The 25,911-nt window shown below is 38.3% G+C and overlaps 1 protein-coding gene across 3 annotated transcripts in view; it reads right to left on the bottom strand.

Annotated features, from left to right (window-relative positions):
• Positions 1 to 229: 229 nt before the first annotated feature.
• The window catches only part of RNF182 (ring finger protein 182), a 32,634-nt gene continuing 6,952 nt past the window's right edge, over positions 230 to 25,911 (bottom strand). Inside the window, exons 2-4 of one of the 3 annotated variants that reach the window (XM_064443650.1) lie at positions 9,010 to 9,087; positions 4,949 to 5,154; positions 230 to 3,552 (exon numbers count right to left, since the gene is read on the bottom strand). In XM_064443650.1, the coding sequence (XP_064299720.1) occupies positions 2,603 to 3,340 (738 nt within the window). In that variant the 5' untranslated portion in view covers positions 3,341 to 3,552; positions 4,949 to 5,154; positions 9,010 to 9,087 and the 3' untranslated portion in view covers positions 230 to 2,602. Of the gene's footprint in view, positions 3,553 to 4,948; positions 5,449 to 9,009; positions 9,088 to 25,911 lie in introns of those variants that run through there. The other 2 variants (XM_064443651.1, XM_064443652.1) reach the window with 2 other exon arrangements.

The raw sequence follows: 25,911 nt of genomic DNA, 5'->3' as shown, positions 1-25,911 counted from the left end.
GCAGAATAGCTATACAATCAATACGTTTTTGCACGCTCACATTTTTGAGCGGATTAGTATTGCAGTGCAGTCTAAAATAACAGCATAAATTTAATGGGCTGGCAGACTTAAAAGTGGCGAAGTGTAATAACAGGTGTATTTTTATTTGTCCTGTGATCTGTAACTGATACCACTGCAATCCTGCCGAGAGTAAGCTCTGTTTTAAAACAGAGTACAAAATACCTGGTGCTGGAGCTAAGATAATCTTAATCAACTGAAAATCAAAAGTAAAAGACAACAGGTAGCACTGTAGACATGTTGTGCAGAGGTAATACATATATATCACACATTTGCAAAACCTACTTCCTCTATTAGCCAGCCCTTTATTACAGACACTATATACAGACAAGTTGAACAAATCCTAAAACATATAAATTCCTAACACTACAAATAGGTCTTTCCCCAAAGTTATGAAGTACTATAAAACCACATAGGTGTCTATTTTTTCTTGCTTTTTGACATGATTGTTGTTGGATACGTAAAATTTATGAGTTCATAAATGAGTCAAACCTTGCAGTATACCAGAACTGGAGACGATACCTCTTCTAACTATATGTGCTTTACCACAAACATTAAAAACATTTACTTAGGAATAGTAATTTCTAGGAATTCTGAAAATATTTTAGTTATAATTCTTATCAAGTCATTACAGAAAAGTCTGAAACATTTCCTTTAATCATTCAGTACATAGCTTCATAACTCCATACACTTGAAAACTATAATTTTGCTATAAGTTTTCTTCTTACATGTGTCTATATGTACATACACACACATACATATGCACTATTATAAAACGAGTGTAAAGAAAAGCAGGACCTTTACATTTCCACATTTTTCCCTATGTTTGCAATAGGAATGAAACTGTAGATACCACCTGTGCCATCTACAAAAATTGGACCATCTTGACTTCAAATCCTCTTGACAGACACAACAACCACTTACGCTCTGCTTTTCCCATCGGCATTTTTGATTCTTACTGAAGTCAGTTTGCTCTCAAAATATATTGTTAGGCCATACATTTGGTCTTCACGCAACAAACCCCTCTCCCTCTTACACTGCCTTGAAATTACTTAATCTTGTGCCTGACCCAAAAAACATGCTTGCACTGCCCAACTCCTCCTTCTCAGTTTTTACCCTGCTGTGCACAGGAAAAAGAGTTTGCAGCTGTGGTGTTGACTAGACCTAGTTATACACAAAAACATTAAATATTTCTTATTTTTGTGCTCTTCCAGTAGTTCAAATAGCCTAAACCATGCAACACGCAAGCAAGCCTTACAGGGCCTGATTCTATTTGTGGAATGGTAAAGCATCAGTAATTCCTCTGAACTTAACTAATCAAGACATGCTAATTGCCACGTCTAGAGTACCATCAAATCATAATGGTGACAGAGGGCATTCGGGGTATTAAAATATTTTGAAGGATGCATTAAACAGACACCTTCCCAAAGCCGTAGTACCTCCTCACAATGCTCACTCTGTGAACTCAGAAAGCAAAAAAAACCCCACTCATTTAACTGTTTCAGATTTTTTCTGAAATTTGTATTAGTGATTGAAGGTCCATTTCATAATGGCTGGGAATAAAAGTCTATCTTGATAGCTAAAGTCACATAAGCCAAATTCTCCAGTGCAGCTACCACAGGGTAGATGTGCATGAAGTTGGTCAGGCAATTTGTCAGGTGGACTAATGGGTTGGAAACGTGGTGTACTGGCAGAAACACTGGGAAGGAGGGTAAGCGTAACAGAAGATACTAGAGAAGTCTGCAGAGCTCTGAACCCTCAAGGGGAAGCCTAAGGTGTATGCACACTGAAATAAGTGCACGTAGAGAAGTGCGAATGTGTGGCTGGGTCCCTGAAAGTACTCATTAGCAGGAGTATCTCAGGGGGAGCTGCAACTACATGACAAGTAAAGTGGGATTCTGCTTGGGGAAAGTGTTTCAGAGACATGTTTTCAGCATGGTGAAAAAAAGATTCCTTGTGTCACAGAACGCAAAAAATCTGTAACCATTGGCCTCCCATGAAAATTTTTGCTATAACAAGAACTGAAAAAAGCAGTGGCAGCTTGTCTTATTCTTCTTATAATACTAATTAACATAGTGATTTCATTTGCTATAAATGATAATGAATGGTAAATAACAGATATTCCAAAGCATGAGATGCTTTGGATGAAGAGATGCCGTACTTTGACCTGGAAGGTGCCTGTTATACTAATTTCTTCGAGGGTGGATCCTGAAGCCTTGACTGACACGATCAAGCCAATAGAAAACAAAGGGCTACTCATTTAAATAGCAGCGACAGCAGCAGGCACCAAGTCTGGCAATTCTGCTTTGTCCCTTTCTACAACTCAGCCTTTTAAATTCAGCATTTAAATCTTATTTCTATTATTTAACTTCAAAAAAGGATGGGGGGGGGAATAAAATCAAGTAGAAAAAAAGGATGATATAACTAGGGCCACTGCTTCTATTTAGTGGGATGGACAACAACAAAAATAAATAAGAATACAAAGACAGGATAAATCAACTATGCTTCATGGGTGGCAAAACATCTTATTTTACTGTATTTGTTATCAAGACGACATGCAGTCTAGAACTTCATGGCAGACACACTGGCAAAAGCCATAAACCATGAGAATAACAAGGCTCGAAGGAACAAGGCTTACAAAGACAACCCCAAGGGTGACTTTCTTAGATACCAGTAAATAAATCCCTAAAGGCAAGGAACTGAAGTACAGCAACCCTAGCAACCACACTAGCACCCGAATTGAGGTCTGGAAGAGCAAAGATGTGCAGTTCCACACTGTCCAGTTGTGGGATACAGTTGCAACAGAGTCAAAACTCGTAGGCCTGTAAAATTCCACCACAGGGGTTGAGTTCAGAGTCTGGGGACTTTCTCTTTGTACTTCCATGATTGTTATAACCAGGCAGTTAGAAGAGGTGTGAGAAGGGCTAACCAGAGACGCCAACCTTTTGGGAGTCAGCAACAGTTCTGTTGGGTTGTCTGGTAGGCACTTCTTTCCCTTTCCCCCACAAGCTAAATTCAGAAGGATGTTGTTGTCATCAGGAAGACTACTAACCTCATCGTCTGGCAGGCATGTTTCAAACCTGCAGAACGGGCATACTATGACTCCTTGTGGGGAATCACCAAAGTCTATGATCTTGCAAAGGCATTTGGCACATACTCTGTGACAACACTCCAGCACTTTGGGTTTTCTCTGTCGCAGGTTATAACGGTTGTAACAGATCTTGCACTCAAGCTCATCTGAGCTCTGGGTCTCCACAGACTCCTCTGGTAGTTGACTGGTCATTTCTTCTGACGGTTTTAGACTTGTGGAAAGAGGAGTCAAGGGATGAAGAGGTCACTCGGGCTTATTTTAGAACTTTTTCCAGACGATTGTATCACCCATCGCAAACAGGGAAAGAGACAACATTGTCAAAAAGCATCAGTAGGTGTCATCCATTTTCAGCTTCTGCTGGAGACTGTGCACTGCATGTCCTTTACTCTGAGACAGGCATCCATCTGAAAAAAATGATGTGGAATTTTTGTGGAAGAAAAGAAAAGAAAAAGCTGTATCAGGTTAAATATGCAAGTTCCACTTTTTACAAGCTTAGCTTCCTTTGCTAAAAATACCTCTAAGGTAGTTTTTTTTCTGTGGCATATGGGGTCTGTATACCATGGTGATAAAACTTAGTATCACGCTGCACAGCTTGGTTTTAGACTTGTAACTTTGACTGGCTCAGCCCATGAAGTTCTCAGCAGAAGCTGCAATCTAATCACCGATCTGTGACAGTTTGTTTAAACCCTGGTTTCCTAAGGAAATGAGACCTGATCCCTGGAGCTTTTCGCCTTTCTTGGTAACTTGTGAACCTGCTGTCAAATATCAAACAAATCGGCAGAGAGGCAGCAGTACTGAAGATAACGAAGTTTCTAAAAAAGCAGGGAACACTGGCAGCTGGGTAGAGGAGAGGTATCTATAATAACTACCTTTTATTCTCAGGGGCAATGGTCAGCCAGCACACACCCAGTCCTTCTCTGAACAGGCAGCATGCTGCCTGTTGCTCAGGCAGAGGAGGGAAACACAGAGGGAAGCTGGTGATACTCTGGGGAAATAAAGAGTTTCAGAGAGTGGAATGGGTATGGAAGAGGGCTGGGGTTATTGCAGAGTTATGTTATGGGGACCTAGGTCAAATTTTGAAAAGATTGGGCTTTATTAATTTTGCTGCTTATGGAACAGCTCATTTCTCTGTCTCCACCTATCTGTTTAACATGGATTACGAAAATGAGGGTTCTTCAGTTTGCAACTAATGCCTCCTTTAATGTGTGGATGCTAGGGTGAAGGCTAACATGTCTCTCAAGGGCATTCGCTAGATGCACTGGTTTTCAAGTGTTTCATGGCTTGCAACAGCTGTTTCACACCTCAGCTAAGGTAAGGAGAGGCCCATTGGCATGCTCGTGCTGCTGCACTCCCATTCTGTGCAACGTTTTTGCTGCCAGACCCATCAGCCTCGCTCAAACAAATGTATTGTCATCTTTTGTAACTGTGCATTTTCATTACTTCAGGAAACAGTCCATGTATTATAAACAAAACATTAACCAGGACTATGTACTCTGGGGACCAGTAATTACCAGCATTTACAAAACCAGCTCTATCTGCCAGAAGATAAAAACTTCTTCCTGATTCAGGCACATGCTTGCTTAGAGGCGGGTGCAGCACTGCATTTTGCAGGCTTTCAAACTCATTCCTTCACTGCTAGAGTAGCAAGCCAGTTGCCACAGTCAAACGATGGCGGTTAGCGCTTGTGTCCAGCCTCTTGCGTTACCAATAAATATCAGGCACATGGAATATGAAAAAGTGGCCTATCTCAATAAACTTGTTTCTTGACTATTGGTTTTAGTAAATGTTTGATTCCTTTACCTTTTTCTTGGGAAGCTTTTACTCACTCCTAGCATTCAGATCTTTGTCCTTCTTTTGAGAACAAGGCAGGAAGTTCTCTCTTTTAAGCAATGTGCTCCTTCTGTCAATACATTTTTTCTGCCAAACATCAGGTACAGTAAAGTCTCTTTTATGGACCTCTTGTTCCTACTGTGCTTTAAGAATTTTCCATTCTCTCTCTCAACATCCTGCAAAAATATAGCTTCTGTAAGTAACATAATTTCTAAAACTCACCTCCTGGATTTTAAAACAAAGATGTTATACTTCAGACAATGCAGTAATGAAAAGAACATGACAACATAGTGAAGAAAAAAACCCCTATATTTCTAAGAATTTATAACAGACATGGCACCCTCCCCGTTCAATTTTCTTAACTTTTTTTCCTGCCTCTTCCAACTTATTTCTTTAGTGCTTTAAAAATTTTCATCTCTGCCTTACTGTTGTTTTTATTATTTGTACTGTGGCTATATTTGTGGCGTGTTCATGAGAAGCTTCGTCCATAATTTTCAGAGTCTACAAGCTAAACATCTTATAAGAGACAAAAAGTACATCTTTTACAGATCTTATAACCTATCCTTTATCCTTTGTTACACTGTATGCTTCCTTATTAATTTCTACTACTTTTATTTCATTCCAAATATCATGTTCTAGATGACTTTTAGGCATATATAAATGTCATGAGATGCTAACTTTCTGAAGGATGAAGAAGCCACAGAATGGACCTAAAAAAGTGAAATGCCAGCCTACCAGAAGGCAAGCACCCCTGAATAAGAAGCCAAACCAAACAAGTGCTGGTTTTGAACTTTTACATCCTGAGTATCATTCATCTTCTGTACCTGAGGTGAATTAGGATTACTAATGTGTTCATGCTTAACAGCTAAGGCTGGCAAGCGTTGTCCCATGACATAAAACTAGATTTCTCAGTAACCAAAAATGTTCCAGAAAATATGTCTGCTTCTCATGGAAAACTGTGACCTTTCTCTGAAAACTCCCAATTAGAAAATCTTTGTATTTCAGTGTTTACCTTTCTAATGAATATTTCCAGGTTTTCACAAAAACTAGCCCACTTTCCAACGAATTCTATTCAGACATAGATCAATTCTGTCTGAATCAGTTTTCATACTGAAAATATTTTCCTGATTCTATCCCCTTTAAGTGGCCAAATTTAGCATTAATACAAGGAGTAACAAGTCCCTGGGACTAGCAATGTCCCAGTTGCTAAATTTGGACCATTAGCTTCATTTCCAGAACACAATGATCCTCCTATTGTAGTTTCTGTCATGAGCTATTCTACAAATTATTTTCAAACTTTTTTTTTAACGTACTGGACAAGAAAGAGCTACTTTCATCATCTTGCTCTCTTCACAGAGCCTCTTCAAAACATATTAATCAGTAATAAAACATCATTGCTTGTTTTTTCTTTGGCTAAGTTTAGATGTTGAATTTCTCCTTATGTGTCCTAGTGTGATTACTGCTTACTACTGCTCTTCATTTATACATATTTTCCTTTGAAAATTAAAATTTAATCACTAATTCCTATTAATGCTATTCATACATTTTTTACATTCTCAGCTCTATGGTGGTTTTAGTTGCTTCCTCGGTCTTTTTTGCTTTCCTGATCTCTTAGGGAATTTTCTATTTTTCCTTCTCAATACCCACTTTCCTGCTCATTTTTTCTTTGCTGAGAACTGACACCTTTTTGAGCTTAATTAATGCTGCCCTGCTATTATATACACACATATACTAAAAAGTTCTCCGATCAGAGACTTATTAAAAATATAAGAAAGCTGAGGATTTTACAGAAATTTTACTTCAAATTAGCCCTATTTCTTGAGAAAGAGACATTTCTTGAGAAATATGGCCAGCTACTCCTTCAAGCAACTTCTACGCTATGTCAAAGATTTTCTATCTTGTCTTTTACACGTCTCCCAGGTGGGAAGCAAACAGAATAAGGAATTGAAGTAGGGAACAGATTAACCCCTGCCCCTCCAAATCCTGGCCCCCCACCATAAAGGTGGCGACTCACATACTTCTACTCGCTGTGTGTTGAAAGCAAGAGAAGCTGCAATACTACACAGAAAAAAAGGGATTGTGTCCTTGCGTTTGCATTTTGTCCTCTTCGCTTTGAGCCACTTTTCTATGATGCCATGAAAAGATACGTCCCTGTCATATGCTCCAATACTCCATTAAATATTTGAGCTTTTTTAATTATTGGGCTGCAATCTGCATGTTTTTTCAGACCTTGACGTCCAGAGGGCAGTAAAGTAAAAAATCCTGAGAGCAAATCCTATGATTAATCTAACCTCTTTCACTTCAAGTACGAAATTGTTATTGACTTGAGATCAAAGTGAGGTCCCATGTCTATTTTTAAAGCACTGTGTTTGTTTTTATTAATTCTGATATTTGTCTTGCCTTTAAACTATTCCTTATATCCAGTTTTCCACTTGAGCTTATTTCTTTTTAGGTAGAGGTGTCTCATCTGCTTGTTTGATACCATCTGTTTGTTTGACACAAGTTGTAACTAGGGAAATTTCAATTAGGTATTAGGAAAGAAACAAATTTCACAAGGTGTTCATGCACTGGAACAGGTGCGGAGAGAGGTGGAAATGAAATCTCCAACGTTACAGATATTGAAAACTTGACTGGATGCAATCCTGGTCAGGCCACTCTACCTTGGAATTTGGCCCTACTTTGAGCAAAGGGGACTTTGCTGGGATTCCTTCCAACCCAAATTATTCTATGACTCTATGTTTCGATATCCTGAACTCACTTTATGTGGTCTGTTTGAGAAGCTTTGCCCCTTACTGCATAAGGAATCAGGCTGACAGTTGCTTATGTAGCTAAACAGCTCTCCCATCTCTCCTAGATAATAATTCTTTCATTTAATATATGAATTCCTTTTTACAAGACAGCCTAGACACATTCTGCTCTTGTCTTCCATAGAACCTATCTGATGGGATCAACACAATCCAATTGCAGAGCTTTTCATTCCTGTGTCTATTATGTAGTGCATAGCAGCTTTCCAAACAAAATATAAACTCCTAGACACGTACAATGATAACAGCATCCATTGCAGTTTATCCAAGAACAAGCACATCTGTTATACTACAACAAGCACTTGTCTTTTGTTAGAGTTCTATCTAAGCACTGCAGGAGTGAATCCATCATTCCTGTTCATGTCATGTCTGGCTGCTGCTTGAGCTCTGACTCCTCTTCCCCTTCTTGGTGCCACCTGTCTGTATCTTGCGGACTCCTCTACCTGACCCTTTTACTAGACAGGGAGAAAAGCTGAAGACAGAGAGGCATCTTCTGGATGGCAGAGTATCGCCAGTTGTCGCCACAGTGCTCCAGCCGACTGCTGGAGGGCACTCCCAGAAGGAAGGGGAATATCCCCCCTTGCGAGCAAGAGTAGGCCACCCACAGAACCAGACTGAATAAATAATAGCAAGCTTTTGTGTGTAACCACAGGCATGGCTGGACAGAGTGCAATGGACTAAACCAGCCTGAACAGGCCACTGTCCATCGATCAGTCTTCTACTAATCACTGCTGCGTTGCAGACTGCAGATTGCAGACTTTCATCCCAGGCATGGAAAGAAAGGTGAATAGTTGTGCAACGTTTTATGGCCCCTCTTTTCACTCATCTATCAAACACTGTGTAGACAAAGTGTTCTTATGAGAGGCCAGAAGCAATTAGTTGTAGATGAAACTCTCAATATTGGAGCTCAGTCATGCTGACAGGGCAAAGTAGATGGGAAATTTGTGCTAATGAAAGATCATCCTTGCCCAGTTTATCAAACCAACCTTTTATCATTCAACTGTCACGCTTTTTTTCTGTGAAAGGAATTTGCCAATATTTTACATATAACCTAAAATAAATACATGAGGTCAGTAACTAACTTCCATAAGATATCATCCATGGAGCTACCCAACATGTGATATTTTCAAAGGTTTTTAAAGTTTCCTCTAAATGCAAGCGAAGTGTATTTAGGGAATAAAAGAAGGAAAAAAATGTAGAGAGAGAAATAAATACAGAGAAACTTACATTCCAAGGAAAAGAACTTCATGCAGAGGTTCGCGTGCAGGGTACACAAGAAATGCCTATTCTCCACATGGGCAAAAACTGGTGGAAAGGAGGGAAACAAAATTAGCAGAGCAGGAATACAGCTGGGAGACTTTTCAGTCTGTTTTCTCTGAAAGAGAGGAAGTAGTCCAACTTCTCTTGTTTGGATGGAAATACCCATATGTTAAGATTTCTGTTTAGATAAATATATTGGGTAAAACCCATTTACTAACATTATTTCTGTAAAATAATCCAGAGTTATCTCTACAGATCTGTTGTAGATGTTAAGCCTCTTTCAATATTATGTGCTAAACACTCTGAAGTGCTACCTCTTCTAGCAACCACATATTCACAAATGTTAGGAATTCACTCAAAAAACACCCCAAAAGCAAAACACCTAAAGAGATAAATGGTGCTTTGAAAGAAGAGTTTGAAAAACATATCGAAATACTTTCCTTCACAAATCTCACAGAAGCTCTTTGATCACTTCCACTTTTCCAAACAAACTGCAGTCTCTTCTCCAGCACGGACCAGAAAGCAACCATCTCCTGTGGACCACTGCATTCACATCTGAGCGGCTTTGCTGCATTCTGACTCAGCAGGAAATGACCATCGCACTAGATTTTTCCAGCTTGTGCTAAGCACAATGCAAAAAAAACCCCCAACCCTAAACTGCTTTACTAATCTGACATTTGAATAGACTACGTTCAAAGTGCCAGCAGCTATCACACGTTCAACCTGTTTCATGCCACATTTCTGCTAACATTTGGATGGGTTTTAACAATGGGCATTTCCCTGTCAACTCTAATCAATGCGAGACTTTGCGCAAGAGTTACAGAATGTGACGTACTGATCCCTGCTCAGTTTATGGTCAGCTGTATAAACCGCTATGAAAAATGCCTCAATTCTTTTCACAAAAACAGTTTTCAATGGGCTAGGTAATGATGTTATTTCTCAAATAACTATGCACAAAAGAGAAACCCCGCAACATATACAGCAAACATTTGCGTGTTATTGACTGCTTCACAAGGGACTAACATCGAATAGAAGTATTTTTATCAGAAGTTATTCTTACAATACTTAGAGCCCTTGACTGATCTCTCTCAATCCTCTACAATAATATCACAAAAATACAAAATATAGGAGATAATTGCTTTTCATATTCAAAGCGAAGTTCATCAGTCTCTGATCATTTACGATGAGAAGTCATGTAATATTAGTGTGCCACCTTATATTAAAAAAAAATCAACAGTTAATGTTTTGTGTTTTTTTTTTTTTATTTCCCCCCTGGTAAGTAAGCAGGGATATTTTCATTTAACACAGGATTCACTTTATTCAATATTGTGACACTGGCTCTTAGGGTACTTTCTACATCCTTTACATGTGCATATTCAATATCACCAGACTCCATTTCCTCTTAACAATACCATTTGCAATACTTTTTTGTTATTCCAATAATTCACATTATGTGGCAGGTAGTAGTGGAAAATGGGATGAATACACAGTTAATGCCTTATTGAAACCCTACTATCCTCAATTACTTCCTTTCTAGCTAGAGGCTACTACAGTATTGATATGAATCTTAAAACTGACTATGATGTAATAAAAAAAGCTTTATTAGCTGGGCTTGTAGACAAAAGCAAAACCTCTTCCAATATTTCTTAAGGATTTTTCCCTCATATATAATTCATGAGCTATTTATATAGCAATATGCTGAATGACTACTTAATGTGACATACGGTTCTGGGTTGCTTTGTAGCTGTTTTAAGAATAAAACTAATAAAGGACAAAGGCTCTGATCTCTTAATAGCTGTCTTGATTTAAACAGACTATTAATTACACTAAATCGATAAAAAGAGAAGGCTTGAAATATGTATCTAAAATGCTAACATTTAATTTTGGAAACATACTAGTTAAACAGAATTTGTTCCTTTTAAAAATATTTTGAATTGTTTCACAACCTGCTTACTTGGGCTATTTAGCATTTTCTCTTGTAGTGTTTTCTTCCTGCCAATGGCTTTTTCTTTGTGACTCTGAAACCAAGAAATTATCTACTCCAATAAGAATATATGTCATGATAGAACTCATGACCTTACTCTTATTTTGGGGAAAGGTTAGACATCCTCCTCTTTGGTAGTACAGGTGGGTTTTTTTGGCAGCTTTCTCAAATAAGATGGGAGTTCTGTTTCTCTGCTTTAGTGTTTGTGTCCTTTAGAAGCTCTTCTAGGAATTGAACAGACTGTAGGACATTGATTCTAGAATATGACTTGAAAAAATACAAAATGATAAATAAATAAAAAGCTTCCCAGTATTCCTTATTATAGGCATAAATGTTTAATCATATGACCTACAGATATGTCTAGCGTTTATCTTTGAATTAGGCATTATTAAAAGCCAACATGACTTTGTATTAGGTTTCAGAATACAGGAAGATAACATCATAGAAGTTTACCTCCTTGTTTTGCTCACTATTGAATGCTTGAATGTAAGTAATTAAAATAAGCCCAGAAATACAAGCAAAATATTTTTTTTCTATTTTAATAAAAATGGATGTTGTAGTGGAAGATATTAAGTGACATACACAAGATGGAAGATCCCCAAAATATGGCTGAATTCTTTTTCTTTGGATATATTTTCTATCTTACAGAATTTGGGAGGGACCAGGTGAGACAAAATTACCAAAAATTAATCTTGATCGCACCATTCAGTGAGAAATTCCTCTTCATGCAGGGTAATCATTATATTGCATTATAGTAAGTTCCAGTTAACCATCAAGTAAGATTTAAATAGAAAGTGTTGCATTAACTTTGTCCTAAATCAGCTGAAAATAATCCCAGAATAGACTAGAAATGAAGCTGTACTTCTTGCTTTTTCTATTGTCATGAAGAGCAATCCATCTAATACTTAAGTATGCTTAACTTGGTTCATTCTGTTTCAGACGTTTTTGAGGATATGACTATGTATAAAGATTCTACTATATTGCCTATTTTATCTCAATAAGTTTGTGCAAACAGAAAATAAGAAGGGTGGAGGATTATACAGGGTGTACTGATACTGAAGTTCACATATTGTTTGCATAGATTTGGTAACAAGGTTTTCTGTTTTAACTGCTGCTCAGAATTTGCATGTTATCCCGTGTGGAAAGGAAAATAGTAAAAAACAACCGCAGTTACTTCAGTCACAGAATGTTTGAAAACTGTATGTCAGAATAAGCCAAATCCAATACATTTCCACTTATAAACAACTTTTCTAGACCTGGTCTTTCACCAGCATATCCTTTTTGAAAAGCTGGCAACTAAAACCTAATCTAGCTGATGTTGCAGATAGTCCCGATAGGCTAAAAAGGGAGGGGTCTGAGGAAACAATACTTTAACTTGGATATACTAAACTCTTAATTTTAGTATTTAATTTAGTTAACGTAAAGCACACATCTAAAAATAGTTACTGCTGGGATCAAAATTATTTTTATTTTGGCAATATAGCAATAGTTGGCATATATTTCCTCCTCACTTGACACTATTATATATGACTGGAATTGCAGTGATGTAACTAAGAAAAACTTTGTTTAAAAATCTTATCAATGTATTTTAAAAAGAGTAAACAAAAAACCCCAGTTGTTATGAAAAATATAATATTAGTAGATCTTGTCGACATGCGGTAAATTTGTGTATCTTCAACTATGTTAATGGGAACTGAATGATCCCACCAGACAAGTGTCAACAAGGAGACATTAATTTTGACTGTAACATGTATCGCCCTCTTACAAAGTATTTGCAGGAAAAAGTCCATTTGGACTGATTTATACACAAGGGAAATAATTTTAGAAGTGTACCAAATTTGTTTTTAACCACTTTTTTTTCCAAGCACTTGTTATTATTACCCTGCACCAAACAGCCTTATTTTTAGCTAACTTTCAGAAGTGTTTTTCTTTGGCAATGAAAGATCCCTCAAATAGAAAAAGATAAAAACTTCTTGTTAGGTTTTTATACCAACTATAAGCAAATTACAATCTACGATGCCTGTGGTCTTCAGAAAATATGGAAAAAAATGATCTGTTAATAGTTAATTTTTATTTCTTTTATGAGTGCTTCTGCTGAAATGAAGCAGCATTACAATAACTCTACAGGAAGCATCACAGCAACTCTACTCCTGTCTAGCAGGGCTTCACAGCTGCATGGCTGCTGCATGCAAATAAACTACAGAACTACAAAGAACAGTTACTGCATGCACACCCATCGTTCTAGATGCAGGTACATGAAATAAAATTGCATATATTTAAAAAATAGATGAAAGGAGATAAATTAATTTGTGTGAAATGATAGGCACAGCTTTTATTTTATGCCATTAAGGAATACAAGAATCCTGTTAAACAAAAGCAGCTTTAAGTATTAGTCTGGAGGTCTCTCTGTCACTCCTGTGAATGTTCTGGGACTGTCAGAGCTCCATGAAGAGCTACACCACTAGTCTCAGAATTGCTGGAGGGTTCTGCTGGTGACATTTGCTTAACTCAGATTAATGCTTATAAAGGACTTAAACTTCAGGGATACTGATATGAATTGCTCTGCTTTTAACATGTTATTTAGCAGTGAAATGTAATACTTTTTATACACTGTGAACTGTCAGTGAAAGAGTTTTAGTGGTACTGGTTGGAATATTTCAAGTGAAGGACAGAATCTTCCTGGGCTGAGACTCTATATACAGCAATAATACAGAGACTACACTCTGTAATGAACCAGTTTGGTACAGTTGCTTTCCCAAGAGAAATCCTCTCTGTTGGTAGTCTCAATGACTCCTCGAGTGTTAGCCTTGAAAGGCTAGCCCTCACCAGAGCTCAGACTTTGGGTCAAGTTTTCCTCAGTGGTCAAAATTAAAATTGGCTCTATTTACTATGTGTATGTCATCCCATCCTACATCAGTGCTAAAGTACACAGGAATCTGCTGAGGATAAGCTGAAATATGATATCCTCTGGGTATTTCTGAAGGCACCATGGCCACCAGGGGTTGCCCTGAGACTAGTGCTCCTTCTGGCGGCATGTTCAGACTGGATAAGAGGACGAGAAACAAGCAGGCAATTTATCCATAGCACGTATCAAAATTCAGTTAAGTATACAGTATATGTCCCTCACATGTTTTTGATAGAAATATACTGCCGTAATGGCAGCTAATCCGATCAATTAAATCTAATCAATATGAATCTACAAAGCAGTTGGAAAATGTGTTTCAGCAAGAGTTGCCTAACTCTATTTTGGGGCAAGGACAACCTGGACTTTCCAAATTTTACATCATCCAAAAGAGTTACACTAGTCAAGTCTCACAAACTCAATGGAGGGTATGAAATTGTCTTTACTTTGAGCAGAGCTACAGCATTTTTATGTCACTTGTAGCTGTAACAGTTGAAAATGTTTGAAGTGTGCCAGTTATTCATATTTAAAATACAAAGTCCAGGAAAGGAAAGTCTTATTTCAGAAATTTTGGAAGTAATCAAGACATATTCAGAAACACAGTTTGTCTATTAAACTAATTAGGAAAAAAAACCCAAACCAAAAAGCCCAAAACTAGATACAAAGAACATAAAAGGCAATTGTAAAGGTTTAAGAAGCGATAAAATCTGTAGAGATTCATTACACTTGCCTATTTACCTGGTTTAGTGCAAATTAATAACGAGACCAGATAGTGGTATTTTCTTAACTGGTAATAATGAATGGGGATTTTAGTTTTAAGTGTGTTGCCACATATAGCACAAGGCTACAAAAAATAACACTAACAAATTCCGGATTTCACTTAATGTAATATAAATCCTAACATCAACACAGTAGCTCTTCAGTGAGTATTGCTAAGGATATCAGGTTTTCTATACGGTATCACAAATGATCACTAAAGCTTGGCTGAGGCTTATGGAATAAAGCAGGAAATGAAAAACATTTCTTGCCTTCTACTAACTAAGAAAAATTTTTTTGATAGAACAGAAGCATAACCAAGAGCATCTTAAAATACCAGATGTTTTAAATGACAGTTTTCTTTAAAATATATTAAATAATGAATCTACTCTGCTCTGCTTTTACTTAAGCAAGTGAATAGGAGGCTTCTGGATGTTCTGCTACACAAATCTCTTTTTCCAAAAAGGCATACTAGAAAAATGAGTTGGTAAGTGACCTTTTTTACTGGACATTAGAAGATAACACGTATTCACTAAGGCTTCATTTCCAGCGTGCTGAATGCATACAATTTGCAAAAACATGAAGATCTAGAAAAAAAGACTACAGAAACACATTATATTTGGAAGCTAAGAAGCATTAGTTTTTATTTACACTATTACTTTTCCATGGAATTCTCCATGCTTGAATCACCAGTACAGCACTGTGCTGTTTGTTAGCCTACTGGACCACAGTTGATAAAAGAGTATTGCACTACTGATCAGTGCAAAAGGCAGCATAGCATCCACTGTGAATCTATGACTTTTTCACACCTCTGCAAACACAGACCACATAATTTGTAGCAAGCTAAAATATACTTTTTTCCTTGAGCTTGGCTCCTTGACAGAAGGAGCTCTCTCTGAAACTGAATAAAATCCAGTTCTAGTCTCTTCTCCAGAGTCAAATGATTAAAGCATTCCTTGAGGACTTCTGAGCTCATATTTGTCCTTCCCTGCTTCTGGAGGGCTCTCTTAAAAAGTGCACCCTAAGCAAGTGCACCCTGAAGGGCATTTCCCATTAATTGTGGTGGATGTATTTTACAACAGTGAGTACATCTACACTTTAAACTGCAGTGCAGTGTTAATATGACCGAGTTACACCTGTTACTGGAAGCAACCTAACAATAACAACATGTAGTTCTGGATGAGCTAAATTAATCTGGTTCATAGGAGATTCAGCTAAACTCATGTATCATTTCCCACTCCATCATCCTGTGCTAATACGCTGAGGTTTGTCTACCACCTGTGCCAATATCTTGCCTATCTGTAACCAGTCGCTGTAAGGTGTTAAGCTACAGAAGACTGCATTTTGAAATGTGATAGGAGATATCCTAGAAGACAGTAAAAGTTCTACCTTTCATTCTCAGAGTTTGCAAACTTGGATGTGTCTAAGTTTGACCTCAGTGTCTCAGAGGATCAGTAACCACAGAAAATGGAGACTTTCACCTCTGCTTACTGAAAACTTTATGCAAATGTTGCTATTCACATCATGTCTGGCTCTGTTCCTCTATACAGATGCCTTCTAAAGTTTTGTAACACCCATTAATGTCTTGCATGTTTGAAGCAACAAGGCTTGCAGCAGAAGGTTTGAAAAAATTTTAACTTTTGTGATTTTGCCCTTGAGAGACTCCTGTTTCTGAGGAGCCTTCACAGAACACTGCTATATGGACGGATCATTAAACAAAGGTGGATCGAGGGAGAAGCAGCTGCTCAGATAGTGAATTTTGTCTAGTGGATTTACCAGACCAAATGACTGCTGCAAAAAGCCCGTAACACAGCAACAACCACAGCTTTACGTACCACATCAAGTCAAATGACCAAACCATAAGCATGGAATTCAAACAGAAGCTTGCCGATCGCAGATTAGTTGAACATGCTAACAGTTATGGCTTTAAACAAGCAAACAAAAAATTCTACATAGACATCTTAAGACTGATTTCCAAGGACAAAGCTGCTTTCTTGTACCAAATACACTGCATGTATTCAGATAAATGAGAGCTATCTGTGCAGTCCCACTGGACTGAATGAGAGTATCTGGGAAAGGACTGCCAGGACATGCCTACCCTGTGGTGACATTCTTTTGACCAAATGATTCAGACTGAAATTTCTGGCTTACTTCAGCCAGTCCTAGTGGCAGTTTTGCCTTGCTAATGAAACATTCCTTTTCTACACCAAAAGGTGATAGAATATCACGTCATCTATGCCCAAACCTCTAGCTTTCAATGATCTCACTCAACTGCATAAAATTAAAGGCTCTGTACTGCATTTTCAGTAATGATGCAATTTATGGTATAGTACAGCAATAAAAATATTCTTTACTTTGAGGCCAGAGTGGTTAAAAGCCTTTTGATTAGCAAAATGGCAATAGGGTATATTGATAATTCAATAGATTAAGGTACTGTAAACTAGGTCCTCTTGTATAAATCAAGTGATTCAACCAAATGAAATGCAATGCTGCAAATATAATGTAAACAAATCACATTGGCTTTTGTCTTCAAAAAGCCCTTTGTTGGGAAAAAAGTCTTCTTCCTGTTGCTTTCCTTAAGGTAGCCTGTGGTTCTAAAGATGTTTTAAGAAAAACTTAACTTGAGGGATCGTTTATCAGATCTTCTCACTGAGATTAGCTTGGAAAATGACAGCAGAAATTAAATCCTGGATGCAAACATTTTCTTAGGACACACATGCAGGCCTTTCTCAGGCAAAATTCTTATTTACTGGGGTAACAGGGAGAAAGCTGGTAGAATTAAGCACTAGAAGAATACTATATGCTTTTCTTGGTTTCTGTTTCATAAAATAAAAACCTTTATGATGTTTCTAAAATTTGTTACTGCCTCATTTATCCAATTCCTAAATCTGTAATCGCTGCTAAGGCAAAAGTCTGATTGAATTGACTGGGAGACTAACACAAACAACCATTAATTTCTCCTTGGCTCTGTTATTGAAAAAAATATATTTGTTTTTAATTGTCACATTATTAAATCTTGGAAACAACTGTCCAACCAGGGCACATCCTCAGTAAAGAATTATGATGGCAATCTAGTAATTCATAAAAACTGCAGGATACAGTTCCCTACCCAAAAAGATAAACTTCTTTTAATACACTGGGTTGGGCAGAAAGGAGAAGACAAGATCTCAAGGGCAGTGTTTATGAATACATGAATTGTGGCAGCCCCACTGGCAGGATATCAAGTCTGAAGGACTTACTGATCGAACATTATGTGAATGAAGTATTTGATACACTCACACAGACGTGGTATCATGTCCAAATGAGACATTACAGCGTCAGAAGTGTCTCATATTCTGTGAACATACCAGGTGGAACCACGGGCTTATTACACCAGTGGTTCTGAAAGAACTTGAGATCCCACTCACCAGCAACAGCAATCCTTAACCATTTCACTTGGTAAGATTATAACTTAGCTACTCAGAACTAAGCACTATGCATTATAATTGCCTTTAAAGGCTACACAACATCTTGCGGTGACACCTTAGTAACAATATCATTAAGCACTAAATCTAAATGGAACAAAAAAGGTCCTTCAACATAAATGCCCACTATCTTTTCTAAGCACCCTGCAGTAAATCTTACTCATGCTTATTCCTGTGCAAAGCCACTGAGCTCAATTTCACTGAGTTACTGATGTGGCATGAGTGTAACTGAGCACAGAATACAATTTACAAGATTGCTATCTCAGATTCTTGAGCTCTTTACAGAAGAGAATTTTGAATCAGAGAAAAGAGAGGGCAGCGGTATGTTGAATCTGAAAGAGGCTTATACATAGGGTGGACAGAGGGAGGTAAGTGCAAGCGAAGAAAATTCAGGAAAAATATTTTCTCAATTGTCATGCTAAGGAACACAGCAGAAAACAAATACAGAGGGTGAAGGTTTGGATGTAATAAAAACAAGTCTGAGTTGATACTTGAGGTGAATTTCTGGGGAGTTTCAAAGAGGCAGAGGTTTAGGAAGACAACCAAAAAACATACATACATGGGGTTTAGATAAGGGTAAGAGAAGCAATGGAAGTGTCAAGTGAGCTAGGAAAGGGCAGATTACAGGTTATATGTTACAAGTTACAGGAATCAAATTAAGACAGTATTAAGGCATAGGCAGAGGTGGAAGGTGAGGACAATTTTGTGTGTTACACAAGAATAGATGATAGGAAAATCTGGTACTAATCAGAATATGAAAAGAAATGGAGAAATGAGATATGGCTTCTGTTGCCCACCATGCCGATGAGAATGAATGTGGTAAATAGTAACAGAACGATAAAGCAGGAGAGGACGTAGGAACAAAACATGGAATTCATTTTGATACCGGAGATACCAGTAAAATAGCTACAGTGAAACATTACAAGAACCAGCCAAAGCAGAATTAAGAGGAAAACTGTTTTATTATAAATCCAAATTCTGTCACTGTCAACCACAACCACAAGTGTTAGTAGCTATTAAAAAAAAGAAACAACAAACAACAGGGCAGATTGGGGGAAGGAGGAGTGATGCAGGGAAGAGATGCATTCACATTTACTCCCTGAGTTGTCAGACCACCAACATGACAAGTGGCTTGGTTCTTTTAACAGGAAATTCTATTAAGGGTAAAGGCTGGACAAGGAGTGGATGATGGGGTTCAACGCAAATCCTTTAATGTTTTTAAAGAAACACTATTTTCTCAGACAACAAGCAAACCAACAAGCACAAGTCCTGGTCTGCAGTGGAGCTGACAGACATGCATGATTTTGAGTAACATGCCTTCATTCTATATGTACAAAAAGATTACAGTAGAGACAAATGAGAGAGATTATTTGTGGCTCCAGCCTCATACAGTCAGCTCAGCACAGTGAAGAACATTACAAGACGAGGTCTGCAAATTGGGCAGTTCAGTCTGGGCACTGTATTTTTTTTTCAAGTTGATACATAACCCTCATTATTTGTGACTGATCCTGTCTCAGTCAACAACTGAGATGACATTTCAATCCCAACTCTCTGAAGTTCAGAGGTCTACAGCATTCTGATCAAGAGATCCATTGAATGGAATTTTTTCAAGTGCAAGATTATTTAACAGATGGTCAAAATAACCTCTCTTGGGAATAAGAAACTAACTTTTATGCTCTGAAAATGCTTCAGGTTTTTTTCCCTTATGCCTGGGTGACTCAAATCCATTTTTAAAAAAAGAAAACAAAAAACTTTAATCCTTACCTGTGAGGACATGGGTAGTTGGAACAAATGAAGACAAAAATATAAGATTTAAGAAAGAACCGTAAAACTATATTAATCTTATCTCCTGTGTAATGGAGACCACGGAACGTATTCCACTAATTCCTGCATTCAAGTGACAGAGTCACAGAATTTAGATCAGAAAGAACCTCTGGAGGTCATCTGGTCCAAACCTCACTTCCTGAAAAGTCTAGAGAACAATATTGCAACACTGTGTTCCTACAGTTTAGTAGAGCACGGGAGGGTGCTGATCTCCCTCCAACCCATGTACTCACAAGCACCAAGGCACATATAACCAAACAGTCTGTCCAGCATTCATAATGGAGATACATTCTTTGCAATGACATGGTGGGCAAGGGATGCCAACTATCCAGTCCTCATCCTAACTTCTGGTTTCTTCTTAGGTTGGCAGCCACGTGCTGCCGCTGGATGTGCCTTTCTGTTGTCTTAGGCACCAAAAGCAAACAATCTCTTCATCCTGTCCCACCGCTGTGAGTCCTCAGGATTTACTCACTGACCAGTCTTCTGGTGCAGGTCTCCTGAGAAGTTGCATGTAGATATGTGCTGTTATGTTGATGACCTCCTAGTCTGGGTGCCATCAACAGCCATTCTTATAGCCCTTCTCCCATTGTTACTTTGGCGCTTCCACACCCGAATCATCCCATTCACACCAATCAAGGTTCCCTTTGCAATTCTCAACAAAAGTAGAGAGCAGTCTAAGTTATATTTCATCAGGCCTTGCCTATTTTAGCTTTGAACGTCTCCAGTGATCATGGAGGGTCCACAACCCCTCTGGGCACCTGTTTCAAAGCCTGACTTACAGTGAAGAATTCATTCATATACCCCTTTGATATCCCAAAGAAAATGGAATTTTCTGCTAAGTAATAACAGTGAAACACGTGAGCCAGGCAAACCAGAATTTGGCGGCCAGAGAAGGGAGCTGAGAGATAGGGAAGCATTTGTTTTATGACTATATCCTTGAAGAAGAACTGAGACTGATAAAAGGGAACATCCCACCTCAGAAGACACCATAAACTGGGTGATAAAGTATATAGTCGAGGAGGACAGCTAATTGGGATGCTGATAAGAACTAAAAGTAAGTGTCCTTTGGGTGAACTATCCTTATTATAATACTAAAAAAATCACACCCATAGGCCAGAAAAGCCCCTACTCAAATAAGCCCCTTACTCTCTGACCATGCATGGTAAATTTAAAGGGAGCTGTACCTTTAAGTTGAAATGAGTAAGAAACTAACCAGTTATTAGCTGGGGGGTGTGACTATGAGCTGTTACTGACGCATTTAACTGTATAAATACCTTGTAGTTCCTTGGTGCGGTGTGCTAGCTTTGTGGAGTTACCACCTAGCACCAATCTTTGTGCAAAAATGAAATTAATAACATACCTCCGCTCTGTGTGTAGTTTGGCATTTTGCACACCGGGTGAACAAACCCGCTATTTGGTAAAACACTTAGCTCGTTCAATGATTCAGGGGGCAGATCCAAGGCAACCTCTCATACCACGCACATTGCTACCGCCACACAAAGCAAATACAAGATGATGAAGGAGGTCTTCACAGTCACACATGGGACAGTAAGTTGCGTAGAGTATATGAGAGGTTTGACAAGCATTGACATCTGCCTCCTGTAGTCAGTACAGATCACAGTGCTGCTCTGGAGAAACAAAGCTAGCTTAATACCCCCTCGGCTTCCATAACCCCTAACTAAGAGCATATCTGCTTGGAAATGTTGGCTACGGCTATAAGATTTGTTAAATGCTCCCTGAGTCTGTTTGGCAGATGATGTTTTACCCCTTACCTATATAGAGTTGCCAGTTGTGTCATAGCTTGAGGTCTAGTCATCCCTGAGGGTGGCAATCTCCTCTCTACCTCTAACATGGGGCTAGCCATTAAGGGAGTGACCTCATTTTAGCAAAGGCACTTAACGTAATTTCCATGTGCCCATCTTCATACATGGGCTTCTATTCATTACACATTCACAGCACTGTGAACAAACATTAAAAGAAGCATACAAACAAGACTGACCATTGATTACTTTTATTTAAATCATGCATGAACTGCACTATCAAATAAAGATACATTTTATATGTATATATTTTTACATGAATGATCACACTTTCAGATAGTTTTCTTTGTAATATATTGCTCTTTTGGTGATTCTGATTTTCAAAAGCAGGTCTAACAGACAGTGCATTTTCCAGGAAGGGTTAGAGAGGAGGGAGCATGTTGCCTCACACACTATGCTTCCATGCTTCTAAATACATTACTATATACTGGGGAAAATACAGAGATATGTGATACTTGAGGATAAAAACTGAAAATGCAATTTCACATTGAAAATGAGCACTATTACCTCCTCATAAAAGAGACCACATCAGGTAGAATACTGTTGCTAGTGACTGTTGTTCAATTGGAATAAAACACTGCATTTCTGAAAATGCAGAAGAAAGCTCAATATATTTCTTCGAACATTACATTGGTAAATTAATGTTTTCATCTACAAGTAGCATGTGTGTACAATAATATTTAGCTAGATAATTTTATCTGACATTTCAAGAAAAATACTCAGCCATAGCTGTGCTCTACAATCAGTACTCTAAAGGGATATTGATGGAGGGAGAAAGAGTAGCACACACATTCAAACACTAACATTCCCTGCCTCTAAGCCCACTTCAGCCAGAGGACACAAGGTGTCTCTATTTTAAATGCTGATTCCAGACTAGAGATTTAACAGAATAGTCAGGGAGTTACTTAAGTAAAACAGAAGCTTGGTTTAAACAATTTAAAGCTGGGACACAATGCCGTTATCACAATGGCTCATATTAATTATGTTTGCTCTTTCAGTCCTGTCACAATGATGAACAATAATGATTGCACAATGCGAGATATTCACCATTTAGTTAATTTACTCAGTCTAGGCAGGGGATCAAAGATGTCTCTATACTCTTCTATTCCTTAACAGCAGCCCTTTTCAGTTCCAAACGTAACTAAGAGAAACTCTAAAACTGGTGTGACCTGTACATATCTTACCTGTCATATCCCAGAGCCTAAAAGCCAGCTGCAGGAATGCAATGGCCACAACTTTTAACCTCAGTCTTTGCAGGGCAGCTGGCACTGTGGAGAGACAGAGCAGTGCTATACCACTTCAGTTCCCTTCCTCTCAGACCCCCAGCAGACCAAGGACCATCTCTTGTGCGTCAGTAGCAGTGCCATTCTTTGCTTATGTGAAAGAAAAATTGGGAAAAAAATAGTTTCATGGACACCTGGAGCTGTACATGGGAAGTGATATTTGTCAGTGTCCTTGCTGAAACCAGTGGGTTTAATGGAACAGTCCCCCATCTTGCCCATTTCCTATCAACACAATCCCTGTGGTTTTCCCATTATAACTTTGCTCATCAGTGAATGTATGATGCTTGCTGTCTGCTGCCTGGCACGCTGCATTTCTTCTTGCAGATGGGTGAATAACCATTCATATCTCTGACTGGAGTCTTTCTTTTGCTAGAGATATGCAACTGGATTTGTGCGGGGCAGCTGCTCAGTATTTGTGTGCCAGTCTGAGCAGCCTAGTATGTCACAGTGGACAAATGACGTCATTTCTGGAGCAGGCTTCACAGGAACTGTGCCACCGCTTAGTGCTATGAATACTGATGAAATTGCTTTCCCAAGATTTGTTTCTTCTCTCAGAACAATATGATCTTGCAATATATGGGTTCAGCTTGATTTTTTTTCCTACAAGTTTTTCAGACTTTGCCTGTTATCTGAGTGCTCCACACTCCTCCAGTGTATTCTCTAGAAAATCTGATATAAACATTACAGTGTGCACTGGTAGTGCAAAGTTAGGTATTTTAACAGGCATACTGTCAGGATAGAAATTCAGTCTCATGCACATGCCAGTCCAGAAATCCCACTCCGAATTGATATTTCTTCCCCAAAGACCCATATCCTTTCCTACCATTAAAAAAACCGCACAAACCCAAACCAAACAAAAACCCACGCAAAGCCCAGCAAACCATTCCAATACATTTTGACTAATAAGTGATGCCAAATAACATTAATATATTTCTCTGGAATTTTCTGACATACCATACCTGCTGCACTTGTGTCTGTTTAGACCCTAAATTCTGCACAGCAAAGGCTGTATTGCATCTTGGCCATCAAAGATACTGCTAACGTTTTAACAACAAATAATGAATCTAATCCATCAGCTATGCGCATTGCTATAACACACACATATGCACTTGAAGGATAATTTTATGCATACACAAACATCAAAGCAAATGTTGATTGCAGCCACCCCCTGCCAATTCTCTGAATGTCCCAAGGCAAATGTAACTCTTCAAACATGATCAAAACAGCTCCGGGCCAGAAGCAATGGGGTGATATTAACCTTATTTTTCAATACAGACAGCCGTGTGCTGATCACTGTGTAATTTTTTTGTTTCCCAGGAGTTATTATTTGTCATAGCATTATTTCATACTTCTTTTTGCTGTTTATCAGTGCTTCGGTTAACATTGCTAGTGTGTGAGCAGCAAAAAAAACCATCTAGGATAACTCTTTGAAACACCTGTTAAAAAAAAATAATCTATGTTCCAATGAGGTTGGCTTTTCTGTACTCACATAGACCAGTTCATAAATGAAAAAAGGTGACAAAACTAAGTATAAAGACACAACACCACTATTGAAAGAGGAGCAGAGTGAAGCAGTAAAGAGGAGGTGGCGTCAAATATGCAGCAGGATTGTTTGTTTCAAGTTATTATTTTACAGTCAGTGGATAGATACTGTTTTTTTAGGGCAGCTGCACAGAATTATGTCCACAGTCGCTCTTTGCTGCTCATGTCGTGTGAAATCATTTATCCTCCTTGAGCAACAGGCAAACAAAAGATGACTGGGATGAACTTGTTTGTACAGTAATTTACAGCACTGTATGTAGGCAATTTCCACACATGTATCTGTGATGTCAATTTACACCCTTGGCCTATCTGGAAAATATAAATATACATGTGCACATATTTGCATAATTTAAAATATTATAGCTCTCTTGAGAGGGTAGCATATATAACCATGTCTGCGCGCATGTGTGTGTGTGTGGACTAGAATTACAGAAAAGCTGTTACCCTCTCAAGAGACCTACAGAATTACAAATACACACACATACACGGTATGTGAGCTATCTATATACATGACAAACAGTGAGTCAAGCATCATATTAATGCCATTAAAACTGAAAACAAATTACAAGACCAGCACTACTGACATTTCTTTTTATGAATAATTTTACTTTATTGTAACAGAAAAATAGGCAGACAATTTTTAACAGGGAACGAAGTTCAGAAGGCTGTTCAACTTATTCATAGCCATATCTGAATCACAACACTGCATTAAAGAAGAACCCTAGAAAGTTTCTTTCTATGTGTTATTGTGACGTGTCTCCCTCCTCCTGGTTCCAAAGTCAATGAGAATTCATATTATAAAAAGACTATGTCAATGTGCATTCCTGAAGCCTTATATTTACAGTGGAGAACACACTGAAATTATCCTTAGTCCCTCAAAACCCCACTTCAGCATGAAGCATTTTGGCCATGTTACAATATATTCATAAAAAGAAGCTTCATAAGGCAGATGTTGCCAGATCCGAAAGCACAGCCCACTACTGTGGGACAAGCTGTCTTGGGAGATACAGCAGGGGAAGGTAAGGAGACACCATTGCACTCAACGTTTCTCCATTCCATGGTTGTAAAATGCTTTAACTTGCCTATCAGATGGCATAGATGGGCAAAGAAGTCATGTTAAAGGGTTTCATTTATTCTTATGGGACAGATGACATAAGATTTACTGGAAACTTAGTTCATTTGGGATTTTTGAGGGATCCATTGATATGGAATATTATGACTTCATTTTTACATCACCTGCACACTATTAATTTTCAGCTCTGCCTCACTCTAAGTCTTGTAAGAGCTGTTTCTC

This window comes from Phalacrocorax carbo, chromosome 2 (genome assembly GCF_963921805.1).
Source record: "Phalacrocorax carbo chromosome 2, bPhaCar2.1, whole genome shotgun sequence".
Taxonomy (NCBI): Eukaryota; Metazoa; Chordata; class Aves; order Suliformes; family Phalacrocoracidae; genus Phalacrocorax; species Phalacrocorax carbo.
Note: the sequence above shows the minus strand (reverse complement) of the source record. Positions and strands in the feature narration are given on the sequence as shown.